Source organism: Odocoileus virginianus, chromosome 6 (genome assembly GCF_023699985.2).
Source record: "Odocoileus virginianus isolate 20LAN1187 ecotype Illinois chromosome 6, Ovbor_1.2, whole genome shotgun sequence".
In the NCBI taxonomy this organism is placed as follows: domain Eukaryota; kingdom Metazoa; phylum Chordata; class Mammalia; order Artiodactyla; family Cervidae; genus Odocoileus; species Odocoileus virginianus.
The window spans coordinates 58,423,637-58,450,884 of NC_069679.1; the positions used below are offsets into that span (position 1 = coordinate 58,423,637).

Consider the following 27,248-nt stretch of genomic DNA (forward strand, 5'->3'; position numbering starts at 1 on the left):
ACCTCAACACACTTCTTTGCTCCTGCTGTTGAGCTAAGGTGGTGGCTGGGTACTGCAGACGGCTGGGTTCCTTCGGGTGACAAAGCAGACGCGGTTGGGGAGTACGGACTAGTGACCAAGGGTTCGGTGGGTAGTACTCTTAACTAAGAGATGACCAGAGTTTTGGCTCAAATTTGCAGTTTAGGGAACCAGAGGAGGATCAGTTCCCTCAGATAACCGTTTTCCCGCATACTGCGATTTGCCTTGGATGGGTGTCTGAGCTGAGATAATGGTACGCGTTTGGGCAAAGGGTTCAGAATTTGGAGTGCGACCGACCTGAATTGGAACAGAGCTCCACCACTCCGTACTGTGAGACTCCCACAAGCGTCCTCTCAGACCCTCGATTTCCTTCGTCGACGCGCCGCTCCTCACGCCCGCGGCCCAGCGCACAGGAAGCCCCGAGGCCGGCATGGGCGCCGCGCCGACGCTCCCTGCCGGCTGGCCGGCCGGCTCCCCGCGCTCGCTGGCCCGCGCCCAACGCTCGGTCCGTGGGACGCCCGCGGCCGGATGCCTTGCGTCCGCACGGTCCTCGGCCTCCTGGCGGCCTGTGGCGCCATCGCCTTCCTCGGCTACTGCATCTACTTCGACCGGAGCCGGCGTGGCGACCCCGCGTTCAAGCGCCGCCTACGGGAAAGTGAGTGAGACGCCGGCGGAGGCGCGACGGGCCGGGCGGAGCGGGGGCGGGGGGCTGACCGGGCCCCCGGGGCGAGGCCGGGCCGCGGGGGCCGCCGCCGCCTAGGGGCCCGCGGGGCGCACGCCGGCAGCTGGAGGGCTCACGGCCAGCACGTGCCACGTTGTGTTTGCAGAAAGAAGAGCCCAGCAGCGAAAGGCTGAGGGACGGGGCGCCCAGGTGAAGTGCTTTAGCGACGCCGAGGTGGCGTTACAGTGAGTAACTTCCCGCCGGGGCAGGTAGAGGCTCGGCCTCAGGGTCCCTGGCGGCTTCCTGAGCAGCCATTTCCCAGTGCCTCGATGCCTGCCCGCACCCCGCTTCCGCTCGGCCAGTGTTTCGCTTTTATTGTCCGACATCGGGAGGAAGGAAGGAAGAACCACCTGGGGTCGTGAAAAGGCAGTTATAAGGTGGTAGGAAAAGGCACTTCGTTTAGTTTATAAAAAAGAAGAAAGAGGAGTCTGCCCTTCCTGAGCCGCGGGCGTGCGCAGTCGCTCGGTCCTGAGCCACACCAGACACTTAAAGACCCAGGTCTGCCCGCAGGGTATGGTGCTGTACCCCCACTCCTGTTCTACGGGGCCTTTCTTCTAGCTCAGAACCAGGATGTATCCTCTTTTTCTCCAAAATGGAATTTGATCAGTCGTTTTGAAGGATAATCACAATTATCTTGGTGATTGGTCCAACTTAACCAATTCACTTCATTTCTCAAATAGAGGGTTCTTGGGCTGTTGTGTGAAATTTTCATTTAGTTGATGCTCATTTGCTGCTGCTGCTAAGTCGCATCAGTCGTGTCCGACTTTGTGTGACCCCATAGACGGCAGCCCACTAGGCTCCTCTGTCCCTGGGAGTCTCCAGGCAAGAATACTGGAGTGGTTGCCACTTCCTTCTCCAATGCATGCATGCATGCATGCTAAGTCGCTTCAGTCGTGTCCGACTCTGTGTGACCCCATGGACAGCAGCCATTCTCCCATTCCCTGGTGACTCAGTAGTAAAGAATCCGCCTGCCAATACAGGAGACCTGGGTTAAATCCCTGGGTGGGGGAAGATCCTCTGGAGAAGGAAATGGCAACCCACTCTGGTATTCTTGCCTGGAGGACCCCATGGACAGAGGAGCCTGGCGGGCTACAGTTGCAGGAGCCCGAGGTGACTTAGCGACTAAACAACAACCGCAGGAGCACAGAGGAGGCAGAGGATCACTTTCAGGGCAAGGTTATCATGGAGGTGTTCTGCTCACCTATTGCTACTTTCACCTTAGAGCTTAAAACTTTATCTTATTTTGCTCCTGAATCTTCAGTTTGAGTCGGGCGGGGTGGGGATACCACATTTTTGCTGCACTCAGCTTCAGCCAGGTTAGCCCCAGGGCTACCTTCTGAGTCTTTTGAAGGCTTATTCCTGCACACATTGGGCAGTTACGCTGGCTGGCCACTTAGCTGGGACTGCTGCACAGAACACCTACACAGGTCCGCTCCTTGTGGCACGGTCTTCCTCACGGTATGGTGGAAGGGTTGTACTGGGTAAGCAAGTGTGTAATATATTTGTGTGTGTGTGTGTGTGTGTGTGTGTGTGTGTGTTGATACACACAGTTGACCCTTGAACAGCAAGCAGTTGGGGCAGCAACCCTTCTCTCTGTCAAAAATCTGAATACAACTTGGTAGTTGGCCCTCTGTATTAGAAGTTCCAAATCTGAGGATTCAACCAACAGCAGATTATATAGCACAGTAGCACTGTTTATTGGAAAAAAAAAACAAACACACATATAAGTGGACCTGGGCAGTTAAAACCCATGTTGTTCAAGGGTCAGTTGTATATATGTATTTATTTATACGTATATTTGAGAGCAAACATGGAGCCTACCAGGTGGTGCCAGTTCTGCCTCATTGAGACCCACTCAGTTTTGAAGGGAGAGGAAATGGACTCCAGCTCTTGTTAGAGGAGGCTAGGTTTTGGAAGTGCAAGCAGAACTGGGAATATTGCTGTGGCTATTTTTGGAACATGCAGTTCTCCACGGAAAACTTTGGGGGTGGCAGATCCCTCTATTCAGTAAATGTTTGACAGAGAATGGAGTCACAGTTGGGAATGGTGGGAGGTGAGGTTGGAGAGCTAATTAAGGGCCCTGCATCTGGGAAGGCTTTGAAGACCAAGTTAAGAAATTCAGATTCAATGGGGGGAATTACTGAAGATTTTTGAGCAGGAATTGTTTTTAAAATAAAGGGAGAAAAAAACCTTTTTATGTTAGAACAGGCAGGAGTGTGCTAGATGGATTGATGAAAAGGAAAGTTATTGCAGCAGTTCAGGTAAGAAGTAATCAAAATCCTGAACTGTAGTGGTGTCAGTGGCAATTGGTGATGAGAGATGTGAGATAAAACTTTGCAGAAAGAATAGGTAGTTCATGCTCACTGATGAAAGGGTAGTGGAGAGCAGGAGACACGGATTTCTGGGGATTCAAAATGGAGTCTCATAGAGAAAAAGGTGCAGTTGACAAAGAAAGTAGGAGAGGGAGTATTCAAGGCTGGGTGTGAGAGAGGAGATGCCCTCCCTGGGGCAGAGCCTGGGTCAATTCCACGTCCCTCTCCTATGACTGCCCTTATACATGGTTGAAGTTAGTGTTTGTTGGTGTGATTATTTGATTAATGCTTTCTAGTTATTAGAATCAACTCCACCAGGGCAGACCTTGTCTGTGTTTTTAGTCTCCAGTGTCTCCCCAGTGCCTAGAACAGTGTCCAGTATATTGTAGGCACCCAACAAATATTTGTTGAATATTGTTGTTTATTGTTCAGTTCAGTTGCTCAGTCATGTCCGACTGACTCTTTGCGACCCCATGGACTGCAGCATGCCAGGCCTCCCTGTCCATCACCTGTCCATCACCTACTCCCGGAGTTTACTCAAACTCATGTCCATTGAGTCAGTGATGCCATCCAACCATCTCATCCTCTGTTGTCCCCTTCTCCAGCCTTCAATCTTTCCCAGCATCAGGGTCTTTTCAAGTGAGTCAGCTCTTCACATCAGGTGGCCAAAGTATTGGAGTTTCAGCTTCAACATCAGTCCTTCCAATGAATACTCAGGACTGATCTCCTTTAGGATGGGCTGGTTAGATCTCCTTGCTGTCCAAGGGACTCTCAAGAGTCTTCTCCAACACCACAGTTCAAAAGCATCAATTCTTCAGCATCAGCTTTCTTTATAGTCCAACTCTCACGTCCATACATGACTACTGGAAAAACCATAGCCTTGACTACATGAACCTTTGTTGGCAAAGTAATGTCTCTGCTTTTTAATATGCTATCTAGGTTGGTCATACCTTTTCTTCCAAGGAATAAGCATCTTTTAATTTCATGGCTGCAGTCACCATCTGCAGTGATTTTTGGAGCCCCCCAAAATAAAGTCTGCCACTGTTTCCCATCTACTTGCCATGAAGTGATGGGACCGGATGCCATGATCATTGTAGGCAGAGAGAAACAGCTTGTGCAGAGACACAGACTTTGAAATTGCAATATTTGCAATATCGCAAAGTGTTGTGGCCAAAGAGATAGCTGAGTGGTAGTTTGTGTTTTATTGTGGAAGTCTTTGATGCCAAATTTAAAAGTTTTGAGATTTTTCTTTTGTGGTGGATAACCAGTGATGGTGACTTTATTTCAGGAAATGGATGCAATTATTTCTTTTTGAAGTATGGGGTGGAGGAGGGAAGTCAAAGACAGGAAAATCAGTGGCAGTCCAGGAGGGAAATGATAAAGATCTATTTATGTCAAGTGAGAAAGAGGCAGAAGCAGGAGTTTTCAAATGTTCTTTTATATAATCCTCATTACTCTTGTAGCCACGTGTTCCGGGAAACAAACTCACTCAGAAGGACAATGCAGATAGTGGAGTGCAGTTTATTACACTGGCGGGCTCAAGGCAGCGTCTCCTTTTAGCCAAGGACCCTGACCAGTTTTTGTGAAAACCTTATATACCCTAAGTGTACTTGCTCAAACCCACCTCCCCAGAGTCCTTGAAACTAGTCTGGACAAGGTAAAAGAGAGATATGATCAAAGTTAACCCATGATTCATGTGTCACATAAACAGTGGATATTTATCAGTAGGCCTGTGGTCATATCTTGATAAACATAATGGAATTTACCACTTTGTTCTGTTACAGAGATAATTAGCATGTTCTTTTAGGCAATGGAGAGTCCAAGTCCAAGTCCTGAGGCTCTTTTATGGGGGGGGAGGGGTCTGGTTTTCCATCGGTATGCCATCTCTATAGACACCGGGCACAAAGCTCAGAGTCCACTGGGAGGGAATCGTACGTGTAGCCTAATGTTCGCCGCCTGGCCTAAGACAGAGTCCAGCTCTGTCTGTTTCCTTCTTCATAACAACTTTGTTCTTCTAGTTTTACAGATAAATAAACTAAGGCACAGAGAGAGAGGTCTCTTCCTACTTACAGGATCTCTGTTCTTCCTCACCCCAGCCCTTTTTGTTTCCCACAGCATGGTCTGTGATTCATCTGCATTAGATTTACCTGGGGCATTTGTTAAAATGGGCTTCCCTGGTGGCTCAGAGGTTAAAGCATCCGCCTCCAATGTGGGAGACCCGGGTTCGATCCCTGGGTTGGGAAGGTCCCCTGGAGAAGGAAATGGTAACCCACTCCAGTATTCTTGCCTGGAGAATCCCATGGATGGAGGAGCCTGATAGGCTACAGTCACGGGGTCGCAAAGAGTCGGACGCGACTTCTCTTTCACTTTTCACTTTTTGTTAAAACAGATTATTTGACCCAAGCACCAGCCATTGTGATTTAGGAGGTTAGAGGTAGCCCCAGTGGTTTATGCCAGTAGTAATTCTCAGACTTCAGAATTTAAGAGTCATCTGAGGAGCTCATTAAAAATCCAGGTTCCTGAGCTCTACTTAGGGAAATTGATTTGGTAGGTCTGGGTGGAGCCCAAGAAAACTGCAGTTTTAATAGCTCCTTAAAGCCATCCTTGGTGAAACACTGATCTCAGATTCTGCATATCCCTCATCCCCCTGGAAGCTCCTTCTCTTCTCACTGATAGGTGAACTCAGATCTCTAGGCCCGGGGACCCAGATTGTGCCTGCCTGCCAGACTCTGTAGCCTCCATGTTCTGTCGGCACCTCTGCTTTGTGTGTTGAGAAGTAAATTCATCATCTCGTCCCTTGCCAGTGTTCCTTCTCCCGCTTCCCTCTGATGCTGATATCACTCTCTGTTGTGACCCCGCTCAAATATCAGCCTCATCTTCCACAGTCAACCCCCAATTCTTATTTTTCTGTTTTCTGTCTCATACTCTGGGCTTAGCAGTAAAGAATCTGCCTGCTGTGCAGGAGATGGGGTTCCATCTCCTGGTTGGGAAGATCCCCTGGAGAAGGAAATGGCAACTCACTCCAGTATTCTTGTCTGGGAAATGCCATGGACAGAGGAGGCTGGCAGGCCACAGTCTATGGGGTCACAAGAGTTGGACACGACTCAGCCACTAAACCCACAACCATCTCATCCTCTTTTCCCTTTCTGTTTCCATTGCTCCTTCACTACTTCAGGCTTTTATTACCTTTTACACAGAATATTATGATAATTTCCTAACCTGTCTTACTACCTCTTATGCTGTCAGAGTAAATTCCTTCTAATCTGCAGCTCTGTAATGTAGCTCCCTACTCTGCAGATGAAACATGAAGCCACTTAGCTTCGCACCATGGACCTCGCACCATGGGTGCCTTCTGTATAGATAGCCTTCTTTTCCTAGGAATTAGACATAATATACGGAAAGCTTTCAGTCCACAACTGGGCTTCAGTAATTGGTATTTATCATTGTTGCTTCATTCACCATATTATAATCTAGCTATGTAAGATCACTTGATATTTTCCCTGCAATTTTGTGTCAATTGTACTTTTTTTTTTTAATTAGACCACTCAGTCAGGATTTCTTCTTTAAAACATTTATTTAATTTTTTGGCTGCACTGGGTCTTTGTTACTGCATGTGGGCTTTCTCTGGTTGCCAGGAGCAGAGAGCCACTCTTCGTTGCAGTGTGAGGGCTTCTCTCGCTGCAGAGACAGGCTCTAGGCATGCAGGCTTTGGGAGTTGTGGTGCATGGGCTTAGTTGCCCCACAGCATGTGGAATCTTCTTGGACCAGCGCTTGAACCTGTGTCTCCTGCATTGACAGGAGGATTCTTAACCACTGGACCACCAGGGAAGTCCACTTATACTCTTTCTTCATCAGACTTTCACTGAGCTTCTCCACATCTCAAATGCCATCTTTTCTGAGGAACTTTCCCTGGTCTCCCAACCAAATGGAATGTGTTAATATTTTGAGCCTCAGAAGACACTGGACTTTGTTGTTGATGTGTTACTGATCTCAGGCATACTTATTTTTTCTCTTGGTTAGACTCTGGGCTCCGTGGGGATGGGCACAGGAGTCTAGATCTACTTCCCTCTCCAGCTCTCCCTAGAGTGTCCTGCTCTTGTTCACTAAATATCTCTTGAATGAAACTTGTGGTTGTTACTGATCATCAGCATATCTGCTGATAAAAGCTTAAAATATGACCTCATCTGTTGGTTCATCCTATTTAAAAAAGAGAATTCTTGGGGAAGACAAACACAAAAACCCTCCAGATATAAAAGACTGAAGCTGAAGTGACTGTGGAGTGGATACTCTGAGCATGGTTTGCCCACTTTAGCTTTAAAGACAGCTCTTCGCTTAATACCAGTGATGATCCTATCCTGTGAACCTGGTCACTTTCTTGAAACAGGCTGTAGCAAACCATAGCATCCTTCTGAATATCACCAATTGCCCTGTCAACCCCCACCATGCCCTTTGCTAAATCAACAAGCAGTGTTAATACTCTAAGCAAGAGAATAGGTTTGCAGCATACAAAGAAAGCTTCCTTTGTTAGAGTTGATTATAGTGGGTAAAATATGAAGTTGTTATAAGCATCGTAACCAAACTTGAATATGCCGTGTTTTTCTTTTTTTTTTTCTTTTAGGAGGGTGGGGTTCAACTTTTTTACAATTATAACCAGAGCTAAATTAAGAAATTACCCTAGTCTACTGACTTTATTTCTCAGAGTTGTTAGATCTAAATGACAATATAACTCATGAAAATCTATGGAAAAGTACAAAAGCTGATGTAAGATGGTAATCAGGGTGTCAAAGGATTAGGGTAACTGAAGAATAAAACTGGCCGTGCTGCAGCCTGGCAGACAGTGGGTGTGCTGGTTTAACAAGGTGCCATCTAGGAAGGCCATCAAATGTGCATGGTGACAAGTCACAGCCTCCGTCTGCCATGTTTTTTGGCTTTTTTTTTTTAGTTGCCTGAAATCATAACTCCATTTTAAGAAATTATTTTAAATATAAAGAGCAACTGCATTTGTAATACTCTGCATTTAGAGACTAGATTCAAGATGTGCTTTTAAAATACAAGTTAACCTGCCAGGCTCCTCTGTTCATGGGATTTCCCAGGCAAGAATACTGGAGTGGGTTACCATTTCCTTCTCCAGGGGATCTTCTGAACCCAGGGGTTGAACTCGAGTCTTCTGCATCAGGCAGGCACTAGCAGGTGGATTTTTCACTGCTGAGCCAGGAGAGAAGCCCTCAGTTTTGACTAGTAACCATATACCTTACATTTGTTACTTATTGTTAAATATTCTGTGACTCTTTTAGTTGTGGGATCCAGCAAAAAATGAAAAATTACAAGAATTTTTTCTGCAAGAGGTACGAATGGGAGAACTTTGGTTATCCAGAGGTAAGAATGTAAACATACTTTTGTAGGCAGTTATTTATGATAACTGATGTTTGAGAAATATTTATGGATTGATATTTTTATGTCAAAAAACTTAACTAGCTAGATGTGTTAACCAGCTTGCTTCAGTTAAAGAGAAACTGTCCCAGCATTTTCACTTCATTGCTGTCCAACTCCACTTTGTTAGTGTCTGTATTCAAGTTCATGTTGCAGTCTTGGAAGTGGGCAGAGAGAGAAGCAAAGCCAAATACAAGAACACCTTACTTACTGTCAGATAAAATTCTAAGTAAATGAGTTTTCCAAATAACTAAATGTTGTATGAATCAAAATTTTTTAAAAAATTAACTTCTTTATAAGAATTTTCCTGCCTAAGCATATTCTTTTTTTAAAGCATATTCTTAATAAAATACTTACTTTGATTAAAAATTATTATGAGTGATCATTCAGTGTAATGATACCTGTGGGGGTACCTTGCACTTAATGAACATGAAATGTATTTTGAATTATGACTTATCCCCACATACACCAAGATAGATTTGAGAAACTTCACAATGTTGTCAGGTAAAATGATGGTAGATAATACAAATATTTTATAAACATTGTATATAGTAATGTCTTTATTGTGGTGTTTAACACTAGAAAGGAAAATTGTTTTGAGGCTTCTTATGTAAAGCATACATGATATTATTGGATGAATGAGTACCACACCCATTTATGTCTTTTTTTCATGTGTTGCAAATTCCCATGCATATCACAGTGCCTACAGCTATTTCTGCTTATCTTTTTTGTCATTTTTGGAGACTTTTTTTCACTCTGCATTTAGAGGGTAACATCCTCCAGGATTTATAAAAGCAAAAAGTAAAAATCCTGGAAAACTCATAGCAATATCCAAGAATTTTTTTAATCCAATGTTTTAAATGTTTTAATCCAATGACTTAAATGTTTTAAGAAATGAAACAGCAATTCAAAGGCATTGCATATTAATCATAATTTGAAATTTCAGTACTTTTATTCAGTACAAATATTTTCTTTTAGGTATTATTATAAATGGACTAAAAAGTCTGTTAAATGTTAGTGACAAAATGAATAGTTAGAGCTGATTTAAATGACATAAATAAGAGTTATTTTACACAAGGTGATGAAACATAAGCTTTAACGACTTTCATTTCCAAGGGCTTCTTTGAAGGTTCTGGGAAGGTTCCTGCCAACCTTGTATTCTTAATTTCATATTCTTTTTCTTAAAAGGGCCCCCCCCCAAAAATAAGGGCCCCAGATTACATAAACTAGGGGTCACATAAATCTGATGAATCCCTACATACTCCTTTGATATAGAGACAATTAAAATACAAAAAACCTTTCACCTTTAACATTTTTTGAGTTCAGTTCAGTTCAGTTGCTCAGTCGGGTCCGACTGTTTGTGATCCCATGAATTGCAGCACGCCAGGCCTCCTTGTCCATCACCAACTCCTGGAGTTGACTCAAACCCATGTTCAACGAGTCAGTGATGCCATCCAGCCATCTCATCCTCTGTTGTCCCCTTCTCCTCCTGCCCCCAATCCGTCCCAGCATCAGGGTCTTTTCCAGTGAGTCAACTCTTCGCATGAGGTGGCCAAAGTATTGGAGTTTCAGCTTCAATATCAGTCCTTCCAATGAACACCCAGGATTGATCTCCTTTAGGATGGACTGGTTGGATCTCCTTGCAGTCCAAGGGACTCTCAAGAGTCTTCTCCAACACCACAGTTCAAAAGCATCAATTCTTCGGCGCTCAGCTTTCTTCACAGTCCAACTCTCACATCCATATATGACCACTGGAAAAACCATAGCCTTGACTAGATGGACCTTTGTTGACAAAGTAATGTCTGTTTTTTAATATGCTGTCTAGGTTGGTCATAACTTTCCTTCCGAGAAGTAAGCGTCTTAATTTCATGGCTGCAATCACCATCTGCAGTGATTTTGGAGCCCAGAAAAATAAAGTCTGACACTTTTCCCATCTATTTCCCATGAAGTGATGGGACAAGAGTGCCATGATCTTAGTTTTCTGAATGTTGAGCTTTAAGCCAACTTTTTCACTCTCCTCTTTCACTTTCATCAAGAGGCTTTTTAGTTCCTCTTCACTTCCTGCCATTAAGTGTGGTGTCATCTGCATATCTGAGGTTATTGATATTTCTTCCAGCAATCTTGATTCCAGCTTGTGCTTCCTCTAGCCTAGTGTTTCTCATGATGTACTGTGCATATAAGTTAAATAAGCAGGGTGACAATATACAGCCTGATGTACTCCTTTTCCTATTTGGAACCAGTCTGTTGTTCCATGTCCAGTTTTTTTGAGTTAGGACAGTATAAATATGGATAGGAAAATGATGAATTATAAATCAAAAGAAAAATAATTTTATTTTATTTTTATTTACTTTAAGAACTATCATGTAATAGTTAGATATAGAGGTGAATATTACAAATATTGAGATGATGACAAAAGTTGCAAACCTGAGTTTTTAACTTTTTCTCTCCAGGACGATAACATTATTTCTGTGAGCCCCTAAAATAATTAGCACTTTTAGGGTTATATACTTCTACTCTATTTCTAAAATTCTCATTGGTTGCTTATTCTTTAAATCCCCACCAAACCAAAAACCAATTAAATAAGAATTTCTGGGGTAGGACCCAGTGTCAAATGTTTTTTTTTATTGAAGTAGCTTTGGTTTACAATGTTGTGTTACTTTTGAGTGTACAGCACAGTGGTTCAGTTATACATATATTCTTTTTCAGATTTTTTCTCTCATAGGGTTTTGAGTATAGTTCCCTACAGTTCTCTTATTGGTTATCTATTTTGTATTTAGCAGTGTGTGTTAAGTTAATCTCAAACTTCTAATTTGTCTCTCCCCATTGGTTACCATAACTTTGGTTTCTGTTTGAGTGTATTTGTTTTGTAAATAAGTTCATTTGTGTCATTTTTTTAGATTCCATGTTAGTGATATGATAGTATAGTTGTCTTTCTGTCTTAGTTCACTTAGTATGATAATCTCTGGGTCCATCCATGTCACTGCAAATGGCATTATTTTGTTTGTTTTTATGGCTGAGTAGTATTCCATTGTTTATATGTACCACATCTTATTTATCATTCATCTGTCGATGGACATTTAGGTTGCTTCCATGTCTTGGTAAACAACTCTGTAGTGAACAATGGGGTCCATGTATCTCTTCAAATTATGATTTTCTCCAGATATATATAAATTATTATTCTTTAAACTTCCCTAGGCTATTACAACACACTGGTTGAGAAACACTGTTCTAATGCAGTAATTTTTCAGCCAGTTTCTGTAATGTTTTCTTGTCACTTCTGCCACCACTGCCAACCCAGTTTTCACTACTTTGCAGACAGGTAGTTCTGTAACTACCTGTTGTGTTTATGTCTATGTCATCAGAGGGACCACAGAGCCAAAAATTTCAATAGAAACTTCTTAGCCACTGGACCACCAGGAAGTCCCTCAATAGAAACTTCTGATTAGCTAATTTGATTGGATTTAATCGTTGGTTGATCTAATTAACCAAATTGATTAGGTTTTGGGGTTATGTTAGCTCCATCAACTTAAGAGCAGTCACTATTATTGCTTTTTCTTTCAAGGGTTTGATACAAAGTGTTTCCTAGTTATATTAAATATGTCAAAATTTCAACTTCTGTTATTACACAACATGTGAAGGAGAGGCAGCACACTGTAGTCTCAAGATTCAGAAAATTAGGTGCATTAATTCTGGCATTAATTAGATTTGAAACCTTAAATTATTTCACTGTTCTTTGCCTGATTTTCCTAAAATGAGGTAGTGAGACTAACTGATGACATGTTTTAACTTAAAGTCCTATCATTAATTTCCACTCTTCACAAATTTTCATTCTTATTTTATAACCAGTCATCCTAAAACTCATCTGTCTTCCCCTAGATACATAATTCATGGTAATACTAAATCATGTTTCAGCTCTTTAATAATACAGTCTATTGTGCAAAAGTCTCATTTAACTAGGACATCAAGATGTTTCATCTGTAATATTTCATCAACCACATATGTCTGTCACTAATGACAGACACCAGCCTTTTTAAAATAACTCAATATTCCCTCTTGCATATCCAAATTGCATAACATGAACATTTCCAATTCAAGAGTGCACTTTTAAGTGGTAATTTGGGTCAGAAAGTTATTCACACTGCAGCCTGATCATAGTGAATCTAATAGGCAGCTCAGCATTTCCCTGTTTATACTATTTATTCTTTTTGAGACTTGTTCATAGTCTTTAGTTTGATATGCTTTTGTAGTTTTAATGCTTGGTGCTTTCTTGATAATTTGTAGAATATATGTAGAATATAGAATATACTTTATTCTAGAATGTAGAATATACTTTAAAATTCTGCTCTAAACTTATCAATCTATTTAGGAGAGCATCGAATGGGTGTTGAACATCTCAGCAATGCCCTTTTGGTGTGTGGGCAACCACAGGAACTTCTGAAAGTTTTCAAACACACACTTCCTCCCAAGGTATTTGAGATGCTATTGCACAAAATTCCCCTTATTTGCCAGGTAAGCACATATTTACCTTTGTTAAATGAACACTAAATAACCATGTTGGGCTTGATTAGATAAAAATAGCAAAGTATGTGTGTGAATGACCCCAAGTTTTAAGTGAGTAACATCTCTGAATTTGTGTTTGCTTAAGATGAAACAAGTTTCTTTTCATGTTCCTTTGACTATGATGGATTGTATATTTTGTTGAGTATTATACATGTTTCAACATTTCAACTTTAAAGTTAACATTGTTTATCTTTGTACTTTCAAAGACATCACTGTTATTGACTGACTGCAGTGTCAACAGAGGCCTTTATAAGTGGTATTTTTAGATAAATGACCTAATGGCCTATAGAATGAATATAGAAAACTGTAAATTATTGAAGCAGAGTAATACTTCTACTTTCCAATATGACAAAACACAGAAATCACTTTGGTAAATTTAAACATAGAGGCTAGTTAGTATTCTCTTAATTATAGGTTTATATTTGTAAATGGACTGATACCTATTAAACAACTGGCTTATGAATGAATTTCATTTGATGATAAACTGCTGTGTGTACTTATACATCGATTAGAATTTCCTGCAAATGCTTGGAATTGTTTGGCTCTAAGATGCTACTTTAACTTTGGTTTACTTTTTATTACAATTGATCACATGCAGTAGCTGAGAATATACTATATACTGTTGGTCTGACTTGGAATCATTCATGGTGGATTCTCAGCTTTTAAACAAAATGCAAAGCAACAGTCTCCACTAAAGCACAATAATCAACTCTTAAACATTGCCAAGCTGGTGTCAGATGGAATGTTTCCTAAAGATATATGAAAATGTAGCTAGGATAAGAATGTGTAGTGCCCACCCTGACACAAGAAGGGAGGCAAGAAAAGGATCATGCATTAAAATGATTAGCAAGTAACTATTTTATGTATTTACCAGCAATTTGAGGCAGACATGAATGAACAGGAATACTTGGAGGATGATCGTGATTGAAAAACACTTCAACGTATCCACAGTCCAGTCAGAATGCTATGGAATTATATAGTATAAACAACTGCTCAGTGATATTTCCATTTATTTTACTTATAGTAATAAAATTTTTTCTATCTCATACATGATATTTTGCTTTAAAATTAACAGTCACAATTGAAGAAACAATGGTTTATTTTTCTAATCAAGTGACCAAGCTGCTGAATCTGAAGGCCTCAACAAGTGTTGCATTTTATTATTTTCATTGAACAATTAGACCTTCTATTTTGATTATTCCTGTATATAACAATTTTGTTTCTCCAGTTGTTTCCATTTGCCAGTCATGACAGATGGTTTAACATGGTGGCTACTGCTTTTAGAGGATTCCATCAGGTGAATCCTCATTTCCAGTGCAATAGCTGTTGGCAATTTTTCATCAAAAGTCCATCCGTTAGGACTTCTCTATCGTGGCTGGCCAAGGAGTCCTGCTTTGGCAGCTAGGGCTTCATTCTGCTGAATATGATATTCCTGAAATCTCATAGATATTCGTTGAGTCATTTTTAAGTACTTCTGTAAGCAATGTTCTGAACAGGTAGTCTAGAAATAAAAAGACCCAAGAGGTAACACAAAAATATTAATTAAAAATATTGCACATATTCTAAAAGAATAACTAGTGGGTACTTTTCTTTCTTCGAATATGTTTGAGAATTAAATGGTATCAATAAGTCACAAGTGATCATAGCTTTCAACTGTTAATACCTTCATTTATTTATTAAAATTAGTACATACTGGATGCTTACTAGTTTGTAGGTACTAAAAACAATGGTAAGTCCCTGCCTTCCGGACTAGATTTTCTGTAGATATGTTTCAGTAGTAAGTGAAATTCCACATTCCCATCTGTTATTCTGACTGTCAAAATGTAGGTCTAGTAGCAGGTTTGTTCCTTTTTAATGAGAAAGTCCATTCTCAGTGTTGTTATTATTATAATTTTGGCCATGTGGTGCGGCTTGTGGGATCTTCGTTCCCTGAGCAGGACTGAACCCAGACTGTCAGCAGTGAAAGCATAGAGTCCTAACCACTGGACTGCCAGCGAATTCCCCATTCTTAGCATTCTTAATTTTCAACTTTTTACTTTTTAATAAGACTATTTTACTTAGCATCTCTCAAACTTTGTCATTTATTTAACAAACACTTATTGGATTGTTGGTTATATTAATATGTTAAGTTCTTGGCATGAAAATTCATCAGCATCTTCCACTGGAGGAAGTTTATGTCACTTTTAGCAAATATGTAAGTGTTTTGAAGAGATTATTAAAAGTTAAGATTTGGAACTGGGATTTCAGAGTCCATCTATGCAATATGAACCATCAGATTCAAGCTCTGCTTTTTCCAAAATTAACCTGAGTTCTCACAGTCAGATAGGAGAGCTGTGTCAAGTTTCTCTAGCAAGCACATCTTGACTAAAAGCTAATTAGTAAGAATCTTTGGGGAATACATGTATACCCATGGCTGATTCGTGTCAATGTATGGCAAAAAGCATTACAATATTATAAAGTAATTAGCCTCCAAATAAAAAAAAAATAAGAATCTCTGCTGTGGAACAATATTCAGCAAGTCCCAGGCATCTTCTCTTTAAAAAGTCTGCCATAGTTCAGTGTGGCTGTGATATTAAATTTGATATCATTCATCTCAATGCCACAGTGTCCTTGGCTGTTTAAGTTCCTTTGAGCAATGGAACATATAAAAGATAGCCTAAATTCACTAACAAACACATGAAGAAATGCTCAACATTGCTTGTTATTAGAGAAATGCAAATCAAAAACTGCAAAGAGATATCACCTCACACCTGTCAGAATGGCCATCATCAAAAAGTCTACAAACAATAAATGATGGAGAGGGTGTAGAAAAAAGGAAACGCTTTTGCACTGTTGGTGGGAATGTAAATTGATACGGCCACTATGGAAGACCGTATGGCAGATTCCTTAAAAAACTAGGAATAAAACCAGCATATGACCCAGCAATCCCACTCCTAGGCATATACCCTGAGGAAACCAAAACTGAAAAAGACACACATATCCCATTGTTCATTGCAGCACTATTTACAATAGTTAGAACATGGAAGCAACCTAGATGACCATCAACAGATGAATGGATAAAGAAGTTGTGGTACATATACACAATGGAATATTACTCAACCATAAAAAGGAACACATTTAAGTCAGTTCTGATGAGGCGAATAACCAAGAACCTATTATACAGAGTGAAGTGAGTCAGAAAGAGTAAGATAAATACTGTATTCTAACGCATATATAGGGAATCTAGAAAAATGGTACTGAAGAATTTATTTAAAAGACAGCAGTGGAGAAACAGACATAGAGAATAGACTTATGGACATGGGGAGAGGGGAGGAGAGGGTGAGATGTATGGAAACAGTAACATGGAAACTTATATCACCATATGTAAAATAGATAGCCAACAGGAATTTGCTGTATGGCTCAGGAAACTCAAACAGGGGCTCTGTATCAACCTAGAAGGGTGGGATGGGGAGGGAGATGGGAGGGAGGTTCAAAAGGGAGGGGATATATGTATACCTATGGCTGATTCATGTTGAGGTTTGACAGAAAACAACAAAATACTGTAAAGCAATTATCCTTCAATTAAAAAAAAAGACAGCCTAAATTCCTATAATAACTAGGAACAAGCAAAATGTTTAGGGGCATCCCCTTTATATTGTTTATGATGACCTTAGAGAATTTAAGATGACCTTAGAGAAAACTGGGCAACCGTTTTCATACCTCTTCTGGTTTTACTTCTCTTGTTGTGAAGTCTTTAACACAGTCCAAAAAGCAGGTTTCTGTAAGTTTATTGTAGGTTCCAAGAAATTCTTTAAACTATAAACAAATCAGAAGTTTCTTTAATAACAGGTTTTTAAAACAAATGTTTTAAATACTGATGTATCTAGGCAAAATATCCTGTAATACTTGAAAGGTTCTTTTACTACCTTCAATGGGTATAATATGATCTACAAAATATAGTCAGATTTTCTAGTTGAATATTTATCCTTTCCTGGATTATCTTTCAAACTATCTGAAAAATTTGCTTCATATCATTTAATATCCATCTGTGGAAATGAAATATAAATATTTTGTGAGATCACTGACTGACATGGTTGTATTCACTAATGCCTTTATGTTTTGCAAAATCCCTTTTCCTTAATTATATTACCTTACCTGTTTTATCTGATCAGATTCTGGTATTTGTGCAGCCATATTCTTTTGGTACGTTATTAGTCACCTGATTTAAAAGTAAAAAGTTTTGTCAGTCTGTATACAAATGTTTTTAGGGTAATTGAAGGTAATAAAAACAAGAATAGATTATGAAATAGAACTGAAACAAGTCTACTTGAAATTACTGTTCAAATTTTATAGATTTCTAACTGATTACATAATTATATGCCATGCCTCCCAATTTCCCAGGTTATTAATAAGAACCTTACAGTTTAGAATTTAATTTTTTAATGTTAGCTAGCTATAAGACCCCAAATCCCTATATATCCAAGTCTCCAATTTTAAGACAGTTTGCTCTGTTACTTTGCAAAGCCATGTGTTAAAGCCCCATTCATAGTAGAGTTTTATGAGAAAGAAATCTCTGGTGTCTCTCTATAAGTACTTAAGTTAACTGTTCCACTGGTTGCTAACACAGCTTGGATCTCTGCTATTAAAGATCCTTTTTACAAACACCATCTACTTAAGACCTACCAGAAACTTCTGAATATATGACACTTGTGATCTAACTTGGGGGCAACAGAGAAGTGAAGATAAGGAAGTCAAAGAGCCTTTCTGAATTACTGGGATTTTCACATATCCTAAAGGAAGGACACAGGCTCAGTTAATTCTGACACAGGAATGTATCACATTACTTATTCTATCCTGGCTAGTTCTAAAACAGATGAAATATATAAAAGATTTGTATGAAACAAAGCTGTTTAAAACAGAAACATCATGTAAAGGAAGAAAAAACACATGCTAATTTTGTATACTGCAAACTAACAATTTATATGTATTATATTTAGCTTTGAGTTTTCTGGTAACCAATACAAAAAAGATAAAACCGGATATGTATAACATTCTTAGCTAATACTGTGAAAAAAATTCTCATTTTGAATAACAAATGCAATCAATGGTAATTCCATTCCAGCATTCCCAACCATGTATAAAACTTTACCTGTTTTGCATTTAGTCTTCCCTCCTCTTTTGTCCCTGTCCTGTATGTTCATGAGTATTACTGCCATTTTTAAAAAGTTATCTTTTCCACATGCAAGGGGAAGCACCAGTTCTCTTCTATTTACTAGCCTAGTCTTATTCCAAAAGTCCAACTGTACTGTATTTTAGAGAATCTTTGGTTTAGCAGTGACATAATATAAACTATCTTTTCTACAAAAACTCTTTGGTATCTGCTACAAACAATGCAGTAGCGGTTTTAGATTAGCCCAACATTCAGGCAACCCAGTGTTCCATAAACACCTAAAAAGTTATCAAGAATGTTCTTTATTCCTATTTTATTTTACAGCTTTATAAATGATATATATATTTTAACTACATAAACTACGTGAAAAATACCAGGAATTAACTAAAGGTCACAACTTTTCAGGTATTGCTGTGACTATCATGATTGTTATGTTCCAGGTAAGATACTTCCATTATAGTTACTCTTTGCTCACTTAAGTCATGAAACACTGATTTTATACCCTCCAACTATGGGACACAATAGAAACCCAAACCTAATGATTACATCATTTTCTAATATAAACTTCATACTTTTTTTAGTTTGAGATCTTAACAGTTACAATTTTGCTAGATAGATGTGGGTAGATATTGGTAGATAATCACTCAGTAAACATTTATGTACCAAGTACTGTGCTAGTTATGAAACCAGCCATACTTCTGAGGTAAGGTGCACTTCATGACTGCTATATAATATCACTAACCAGTCAAAGAAAGAGAGGATTCTGTTAATATATCATACAATGAGGTTTAGGATTTGTGCTTCTGGGAGGATGAAGTAGATGTGCTTTTTGCTATTTGTCTCACTAAGTAAAACTAAACCCCTGGACATTACACATAAAACAAACAGACTCTAGAAGAAAGTATACTAGCTAGGGCCATTGGGATTTGAGAAACAGCACAGTCGGGAATTCTCCCCCATTTTTGGGTCTCATATATCACAAAGTTGAACTGAAGAAGCTGGCAATTAGCAAATGCCAATGGGGAGAGTCAAAAAGCCCTTCCCTACCCCCAGCCAAAAGCTTATCTTCACCAAAGGGCTAGGAACGGGGAAGCCTGTAAAACAGAAAACTTTTAAACAATAACTGCTGCACTCCAGGCCAGCGCAGAAAAAACTGTGGTACTCATCTCTACCCAAATCAGCATATGCCAGGCAGACTTCTACCCTCAGCAGGCTCTGTAAAAAGACACTCCAACTCCCACACCAGAGTGGCATCAGAGAAGGGTTATTAGGGAACAAGGGCTTTAATTCTCACTGGGCATTAATAAGGACTGCGCCCCCTAAGTGTCAGTGGAAACTGCATGGGGAGCCTCCCATCTCAGTTGTCAGTGATGAAATACCTTTCGCCCTTCCCCCTGGGGTGGTATCAAAGGAGCCCTAGCTGAGACTCAGGACCTGCCTGCTGCCCCATGGTGATGAGCCCACACCCTCCTGGGGTGTCAGTGGAGGCTATTAGGGGAGTAGTAGTGAGGCGCTCCAGTCCCTCTCAGCCAGGGAGGCACCAGTGAGAGCCTAGCCACAACTCCCACCCTCACCAGCAGAAATGAGGAACATTCCTCAAAGGCCTGAAACACACACACCCCTCAAGTGAGAGTGAGGGACTTGCACTTCTGCCTTCACCTGGCAGTAATGAGATGCCCTCCTCTCCCCAATGAAGTAGTTAGTGTCAGAGCAGCCAGCTATAAGAGAAAGCTTAAAAAAATTTAGTCTCAAAATACAAGATGCAAAATCTCCATGTTATAAAGAAAAAACCTCATGCCAAGAACTAAGATCTCAAAAAATAAAAGTCCAACACTGAGATGAGAGATACTAGAATTATCTGACAAAGATGTAAAAGCAGCTATTATAAAAAAACTGCTTCAATGAACAATTAAGAATGTTTGAAACAATTGAAGAAAATATAAAGCTCAGCAAAAAGTGAAAAATATGAAAGGGAAAAAGCCCCAAATAAGCTCAACAGACAGAATCAACAGCAGAACGAGAATGGGGGAATAGAGGAAAGAATCTGTGAAGGAAGACAGAAAACAGAATTATCCAATCTGAATAACCAAAAAATATTGCATAGAATGAAAAAAATGCAGAGAGTACCAGGGATCTGTATGATTGTACCAAAAGATTTAACATTTGTTTTATTAGAGTCCTGGAAGAAGAGAAAGAGGAGCAGGGCTGTTAAAGTACTGCAAGAAATAGTGGCTGAAAACCTCCCAGATTTGGCAAAAGAAGTTTATAGATTCAAGAACTAAATTGTATTCCAAAAAACGTAACTACAAAGAAATCCACATTAAGGTACATCATGGACAAACATTTAAAAACTAAAGACAAAAAATTTTGAAATTTGCAAGAGAAAAAGAGACATCTTATCTATAGGGGATAAACTATTAGGATGATAGCAGATTTCTCACCAGTCAACCCAGAAACCTGAATCTGGCCAAAATACCCTTCAGGAATGAAGGTGAAATCAAGACATTCCCAAACAAAGGAAAACGAAGAGAATTCATTGCCAGGAGACCTGCCTGAAAAGAATTAAAGTTCTAAGCAGAAACGAGATTATAAAAGGAGACTTGGAACATCAAGGAGGAACAACACAGGAAGAAAGAGTAAGTACAGTACATTTCCCTTCTTGAGTTTCCTAAATTATATTTGACAGTTGAAGCAAAAAGTATAAAACTGTCTGATGTGGTTCTAAATGAAATTAAAAGACACTTGCTCCTTGTAAGGAAAGCTATGACAAACCTAGACAGTGTATTAAAAAGCAGAAAAATTACTTTTCCAACAAAGGTCTGTACAGTCAAAGCTATGACTTTTCCAGTAGTCCTGTACAGGTGTGAGGGCTGGACCATAAAGAAGACTGAGTGCTGAAGAACTGATGTTTTTAAACTGTAGTGATGGAGAAGACTCGAGAATTCCTTGGACTGCAAAAAGATCGAGCTAGTCAATCTTAAGGGAAATTGACCCTGAATATTCATTGGAAGCCAGAGCTAAAGCTCCAATACTTTAGCCACTTGATGTGAAGAGCTGGCTTATTTGGACCCTGATGCTAGGAAAGACTGAAGGCAAAAGGAGAAGGGGGAGGCAAAGGATGAGATGGTTAGACCACATCACCAACTCAATGGACATGAATTTGAGGAAACTCCAGGAGATAGTGAAGGACAGGGAACCTGGCATGTTGCAGTCCATGGGGTCACAAAGGATCAGACACGACTGAGCGACTGAAGAACAACAAAATAAGTGGGAAAGTAAAGGGAAGCAAGGCTTCCTTACTTCACTGAAACTAGTAATATGCTGACATCATTAGACTATGGTAAGCTCTGTATATCTCATTTAATACCTAGAGCAAGCATTAAAAGAGAACAACATAAGGAGATAACACTCAAAACATTAGATTAATAAAAACAAATTCCAGAAAGTATTCAAATAACCCACAGTAAGGTAAGAGAAACTAGAACAAACAAAACAAATTTCAGCCTTAATAAGTGATTAGATTAAATATAACTGGTGTAAATAATCAAGAGACAGATTGGCTGAGTGGATTAGAGAAATGATAAAATATATGTTGTCTACAAGAAACGGACTCCTGATACAGAGTGAAAACAAAAGGATGGAAAAAGATTTACCATGCAAACATTTATCCAAAGGAAATAGTGGATATATTAATACTAGATTAAGTAGACTTCAGAGCAAAGGAGTTTACCAGAGACAGAAAAGGACATTAAAGGTCAATCCATCAAGAAGATACAGTACTCCTAGATATGTGTGCCTTAAGCAACAGAGCTGCAAAATATGGAAAGAACTGAAAGGAGAAAAAGGCAAGTATAGTTGCAGATTTAAACCACCCTCTCCCATCAATTGATAAAATAACTCGACAAAATCCACAAGGCTATAAAAAACAACACCATTAACCAATAGGATACAATCTACATTTACAGAACATTTCACGTAATACCACAGAATACACAGTTTTTTAAATCAAGTGCCCTTGGAACATATACCAATATAAACCATATCCTCAGCTGTAAAGTACCCTCAATAAATTTAAAAGAACTGAAATCATACATAGTCTGTTCTTGGACCACATGGAATCAAACTAGAAAAACCAGTACCAGATAACAGGAAAATTTCCAAACATTGGAATATAAACAATACACTTATGAATAATCCATGAATCAAAGAGGAACTCTCAAGAATTTAATTAAACTAAAATATAGCATACTAAAATTTGTGTGACCCAGCTAAATCGGTGCCAAGAGGAAAATTTTGTAGTACTGAATGCATATATTAAAGAGGAAATGTCTCATGCAACTTCCCTGGTGGTCCAGTGGTTAAGAATTTGCCTCCTAGTGCAGGGGATGTGGGTTTTGATCCCTGGTAGGGGAACTAGGATCCCATAAGCTGCAAGGCAACTAAGCCAGTGTGCTGCAACTACTGAGTCCGCCACTGCACCTAAGACCCAGCACAGCCAAAGAAGTAAATAAAAAAAAGGGAACTGTCTCAAATCAACAGTCTATTTTTATTTTCTTTTAACCTCAAGAACCTGAAAAAGAGCAACCCACTTAAAGTATGTAGAAGGACGAAAATTATAATAAAGAACAGAAATCAGTGAAAATGAAAACAAAGCAACAAACAAAAATCAATGAAACAAAGATGGTCCTTTGAAAAGACTGTAACAGACAAACCTCCAGCAAGACTAACAGAGAAGAAGTCACAAATTATCATTATCAGGAATAAAACAGGATATGGTAATATAAACCCTGCAGATTCAAAAGAACAGAACTATGAGCAACTTTATATACACAGATCTAACAACTTATTCATGAATTTAGTATTATCCTAATAATTAAAACTAGACAAGATGGTACATACAAGAAAACTACAGAAAAATATCTTCATAAAATAGATGTAAAAAATAGAAATAAAAATCCTTAACAATAGCAAATATAATCCACCAATATGTAAATATGATCCACCATTTTAATAGATGAAAAAATAAGTCATATGATCTTATAAATTGATGCAGAAAAAACTTTTGATAAAGTCAGTACCCATTCATGATAAAAACTCTGAAAATTAGGAAAAGAGAGGAACTTCTTCAACTTGGTAATGTACGCCTACAAAAAATCCTACACCCTACACTACACAGTTAATGGTGAAAAACTGAATACTTTGCCCTAAGATAGTGAGCAAAGCCAGGTGTCTGCCCTTAATACTCTTATCCAACATACTGCTTGAAGTTCTACCTAGTGCAGTAATTCTAGAAAAGGAATAAGACATACACACTGTAAAGGAAGAAAATAAAACTCTCCCTCTTTGCAGATGGCATGATTGTGAACATAGAAAATCCCAAAGTCCCCAAAGAGTCTACAAAGAAACTCCTAAAACAAAATAGTTTAGCAAGATCACAGGGTATAAGATAAACATGCAAAAACTGTATTTCTATATACTTTCAGTGAATAAATGGACACTGAAAAACAGAATGCCATTTATAATCATTCAAAAAAGATTTAAGGGTAAATCTGACAAAGCATCTATAAGACTTGTATGCTGAAAACTATAAAATGCTGATGAAAGAAATCAAAGACTTAAATGGAGAGACAGACACACTGTGTTCATGGAATGGAAGACTCAGCATAGTAATGATGTCAATTTTCCCAAAATTGATACACAGGCTTAATGCAATTCCTGTCATGGTCACAGTAACATTTATTGTAAATATAAACAAGATTAGTTTTAAATTTATATGGAAAGCAAATGGACTTAAATTCAAAAAAATAATAAGTAGGAAGAATCAGTTTGCTTGATTTCAAGACTTAACTACATAGCTATAGTAATTAATATTATACAGTATTGGTGGAAAAGCTGACACATAGATCAATGGAACAGGACAGAGAATTAGAAATAGTCACACTAACAAGCCCAACTGATTTTTGGTCAAGGTGCAAAAGCAGTTAAGTGAAGATAGCTTTTCCAACAAATAGTGCTGGGATAACTGTACATCCATAGGCAGAAAATTTAACCTCAAAGCAAGTCCTTCACTTTATATGAAAATTACCTCAAAATAGATTTGGGACTTAAATATAGAACATAAAACTATGAAAACTTATGAAGATAGAAGAAAATCTTTGGGCTTTAGAGAAAAGAATTCTTAGACTTCATATGAAAAGCAAACTACATATCTGACTGGTAACTAATAACCAGACAACATAAAGAAGCCTGCAGACTCTAGTAAAAACACAAATAATCCAATTAGAAAATATTCAAAAGACATTTCACCAAAAAGATTATATAGATGATGAATGCTGCTGCTGCTAAGTTGCATCAGTCATGTCCGACTCTGTGCAACCCCATAGACGGCAGCCTACCAGGCTCCGCCGTCCCTGGGGTTCTCCAGGCAAGAACACTGGAGTGGGTTGCCATTTCCTTCTCCAATGCATGAAAGTGAAAAGTGAAAGTGAAGTCACTCCTTCGTGTCCGACTCTTTGAGACCCCAGGGACTGCAGCCCACCAGGCTCCTCCATCCATGGGATTTTCCAGGCAAGAGTACTGGAGTGGGTTGTTGCCTTCTCCGATACAACTATCATATGACCCAGCAATTGCACTCCTGGGCATTTTTCAGAAAGAAATGAAAACTTATATTCACACAAAAACCTGCACATGAATGTTTATAGAAACTTTATTCATAATAGTCAAAAATTGGAAGCAATCCAGATATTCTTCAACAGGTAGATGATTAAACAAACTGATACACCCATACCATAGAATACTATTCAGCAATAAAAAGGAATGAGGTACTGAGACATCAATAGCCTGGATGAAACTAAAAGAATTACACTAAGTGAAAAAGGCCAGTCCCAGAAGGTCATATATTATATGATTCCATTTATATAACATTCTTGAAATGACAAAATTATAGAAATAGGGAACTTATTAGTGGTTGCCAGGGGTTGAGGAGGGGCTGGAGGAGGAGGGAAGTAGGTGTTACTATAAAAAGGCAACATGTGAGACTTCAAGGAAATGGAAATGTTCTGCATCTTTACTGTATCAGTATCAGTATCCTGGCTGTGATATTGTACTATACTTTTGTAAGATGTTACCATTGTGGAAGGCTGGGTAACGTATTTTTTTTCTTACAACTGTGTGTGAATCTACAATAATCTCCAAGTTCAAGGTTTCCAAGCTTTCTACTCCCTGCCCAAGAATAAGATACAGTGTGCAGTGTAGTAAATGTTAGCAAATGATCAGAACCAGAGTTCTTTTGGCTTCCTACTCCTAAAGCAGCCTGAAAACTGGTAAGATGACTTCTGTGGATAGGTGTTAAATGAAACCTTTGTTTTGTGAGAACTTAAATTTACAAGTTTGCAAATTATAATGCCCAAATCAGTTTTTATTACTATCCCAGTATTTCTTCAGTTTAAAATTCACATGTGATTTTATCAGGCAGAGGTCAGAGAGGCAGAAAGTATGAAATCTTTAAATGTTGTGTCAGTTTCAAAAGCTGGTAACACTGTGCTGACTCCTTATCACCTCCCCTTTCATATATAATTCATAGTGACAAATGACGATTGTTATTGTGAAGTCTTTGAAGAGATACAGATTAGGAACACCCCCAAATATTACTTGTTCTTGGTACTGTCTTCTAATATACAGTCCTTAATAGTACATCTCCTTAAAATGAAATAGTTTATCTTACTTCAACAGTAATAAAATATTTCTTGAGAATTTAGAAACTAAAAAAAAAAAAGTTTCTAGCACTCAAAGACCACTGTGTTAACATTATGATCTCCTTTTCTCTAGAATCATTCAATTATATATTTTCCAGTATCAAAATTATGGTATACCTAAGTGAAGGAACTTGTTCCTAGAAAATATTTGAGATGATGGAGTGAATAAATGATTTTTAATTTACTTGCTAGCTTGGGTCTGACCTAAGTCTTCCAGCATTCTATTTTCCAGTTATTTAATCATTAGTTATGCTAATTGATCAAGTCCAACAGCCACACAAACCACCTGATAGTGAGAAGTAGAAGCAATATGAAGTGAAGTCAAGTCGCTCAGCTGTGTCCGACCCTTTGTGACCCGTGGACTGTAGCCCACCAGGCTCCTCCGTCCATGAGATTCTCCTGGCAAGAATACTGGAGTGGGTCTTTTATTTGGTCCTAATTACCTTTTACTACAAGCAAATATTTGTTATTGTAGAGGCAAATATCCAACCAAGGCGATACCTCTGGTTATATGCTTTAAACCTGGAGAAGGAGGGAAGGAGTCTTAAGAATGATTATAGCAATGCTAAGAAATTTTTGTGTCAAAATGTATCATAAAACCAGGGAACTTAAGAGTAAAAAGAGATGTTAGTCATCAAGCTCAAACCTTTCTTGATGCATGGGTTTCCTTTCTGTTCTGGAAAAGGAGTTGTCCAATCTTTGCTTGAATGTCTCCAGTGAGGCCTGATTTCTTACCTGAAAAAGGAAGGGATTACAATATGACTGCTGAGGCCCCTCTTTATGCTCTACGTGTTTGATGAAACCTGAATTTCTGCTGGCTAAATCATATTTTTTGAAAAGCCTCTTCCTTTTCAACAAGTGAAATTAGTTTTCTCAGTCTGTTTGAGGTTACAGTTCTTTAGCAAATGTGTTATTATGTATTAAAAAAATACTTAATATCCTATTTTTCCAGGTAATATATATGTTCAGGTGAACACACAAGGACCAATAATTCTCTGAAATTTCTGAGTATTAAAAAAAGAAAATAGGCTGTGATGGGGAGATACCCTCTATTTAGTCTTCAGAATTATATGCAGATTTGTACCATGTCTGCAGTCAAATTTCTAATTTTGTTCAAACTTAGTTTACAGTAAGTGATTCTTCTGAGGTCCTTAGCCACTGTCACTATAATTGATCTTGGGTTCAGCATGACTGGTACTGGTAATTGGAAATCTTGTGATTCAAGCAAGATTCATGAATAAATAAAAAAACTACAGGGTGATAGGTTGTTGGCAAACAGGATATATCCTTTGTAGTATCAAAGC

The 27,248-nt window shown here is 38.9% G+C and overlaps 2 protein-coding genes and 1 non-coding gene across 4 annotated transcripts; 2 read left to right on the top strand and 1 right to left on the bottom strand.

Annotated features, from left to right (window-relative positions):
• Positions 1-14,374, top strand: TOMM20L (translocase of outer mitochondrial membrane 20 like). Of its 2 annotated transcripts, XM_070469415.1 has the most exons (5): positions 513-673; positions 846-889; positions 8,346-8,427; positions 12,848-12,990; positions 13,916-14,374. In XM_070469415.1, the coding sequence occupies exons 1-5, from the start codon at positions 547-549 to the stop codon at positions 13,967-13,969; spliced, it is 450 nt and encodes a 149-aa protein (XP_070325516.1). In that variant the 5' UTR covers positions 513-546; the 3' UTR covers positions 13,970-14,374. The 2 variants fall into 2 exon arrangements, with proteins under 2 accessions (XP_070325515.1, XP_070325516.1); XM_070469414.1 differs by lacking the exon at positions 846-889 and having other exon boundaries at positions 1-673.
• On the top strand, positions 5,223-5,294 carry TRNAW-CCA (transfer RNA tryptophan (anticodon CCA)). Its single transcript has one exon. It is a non-coding gene; the product is annotated as a tRNA-Trp (tRNA).
• On the bottom strand, positions 14,035-26,679 carry TIMM9 (translocase of inner mitochondrial membrane 9). The gene is made up of 4 exons (XM_020876197.2): positions 26,591-26,679; positions 17,176-17,239; positions 16,741-16,836; positions 14,035-14,542 (listed from the first exon to the last, which is right to left on the bottom strand). Exons 2-4 carry the CDS (start codon positions 17,212-17,214, stop codon positions 14,408-14,410), a joined length of 270 nt encoding a protein of 89 aa, XP_020731856.1. The 5' UTR covers positions 17,215-17,239; positions 26,591-26,679; the 3' UTR covers positions 14,035-14,407.
• Positions 26,680-27,248: the final 569 nt, after the last annotated feature.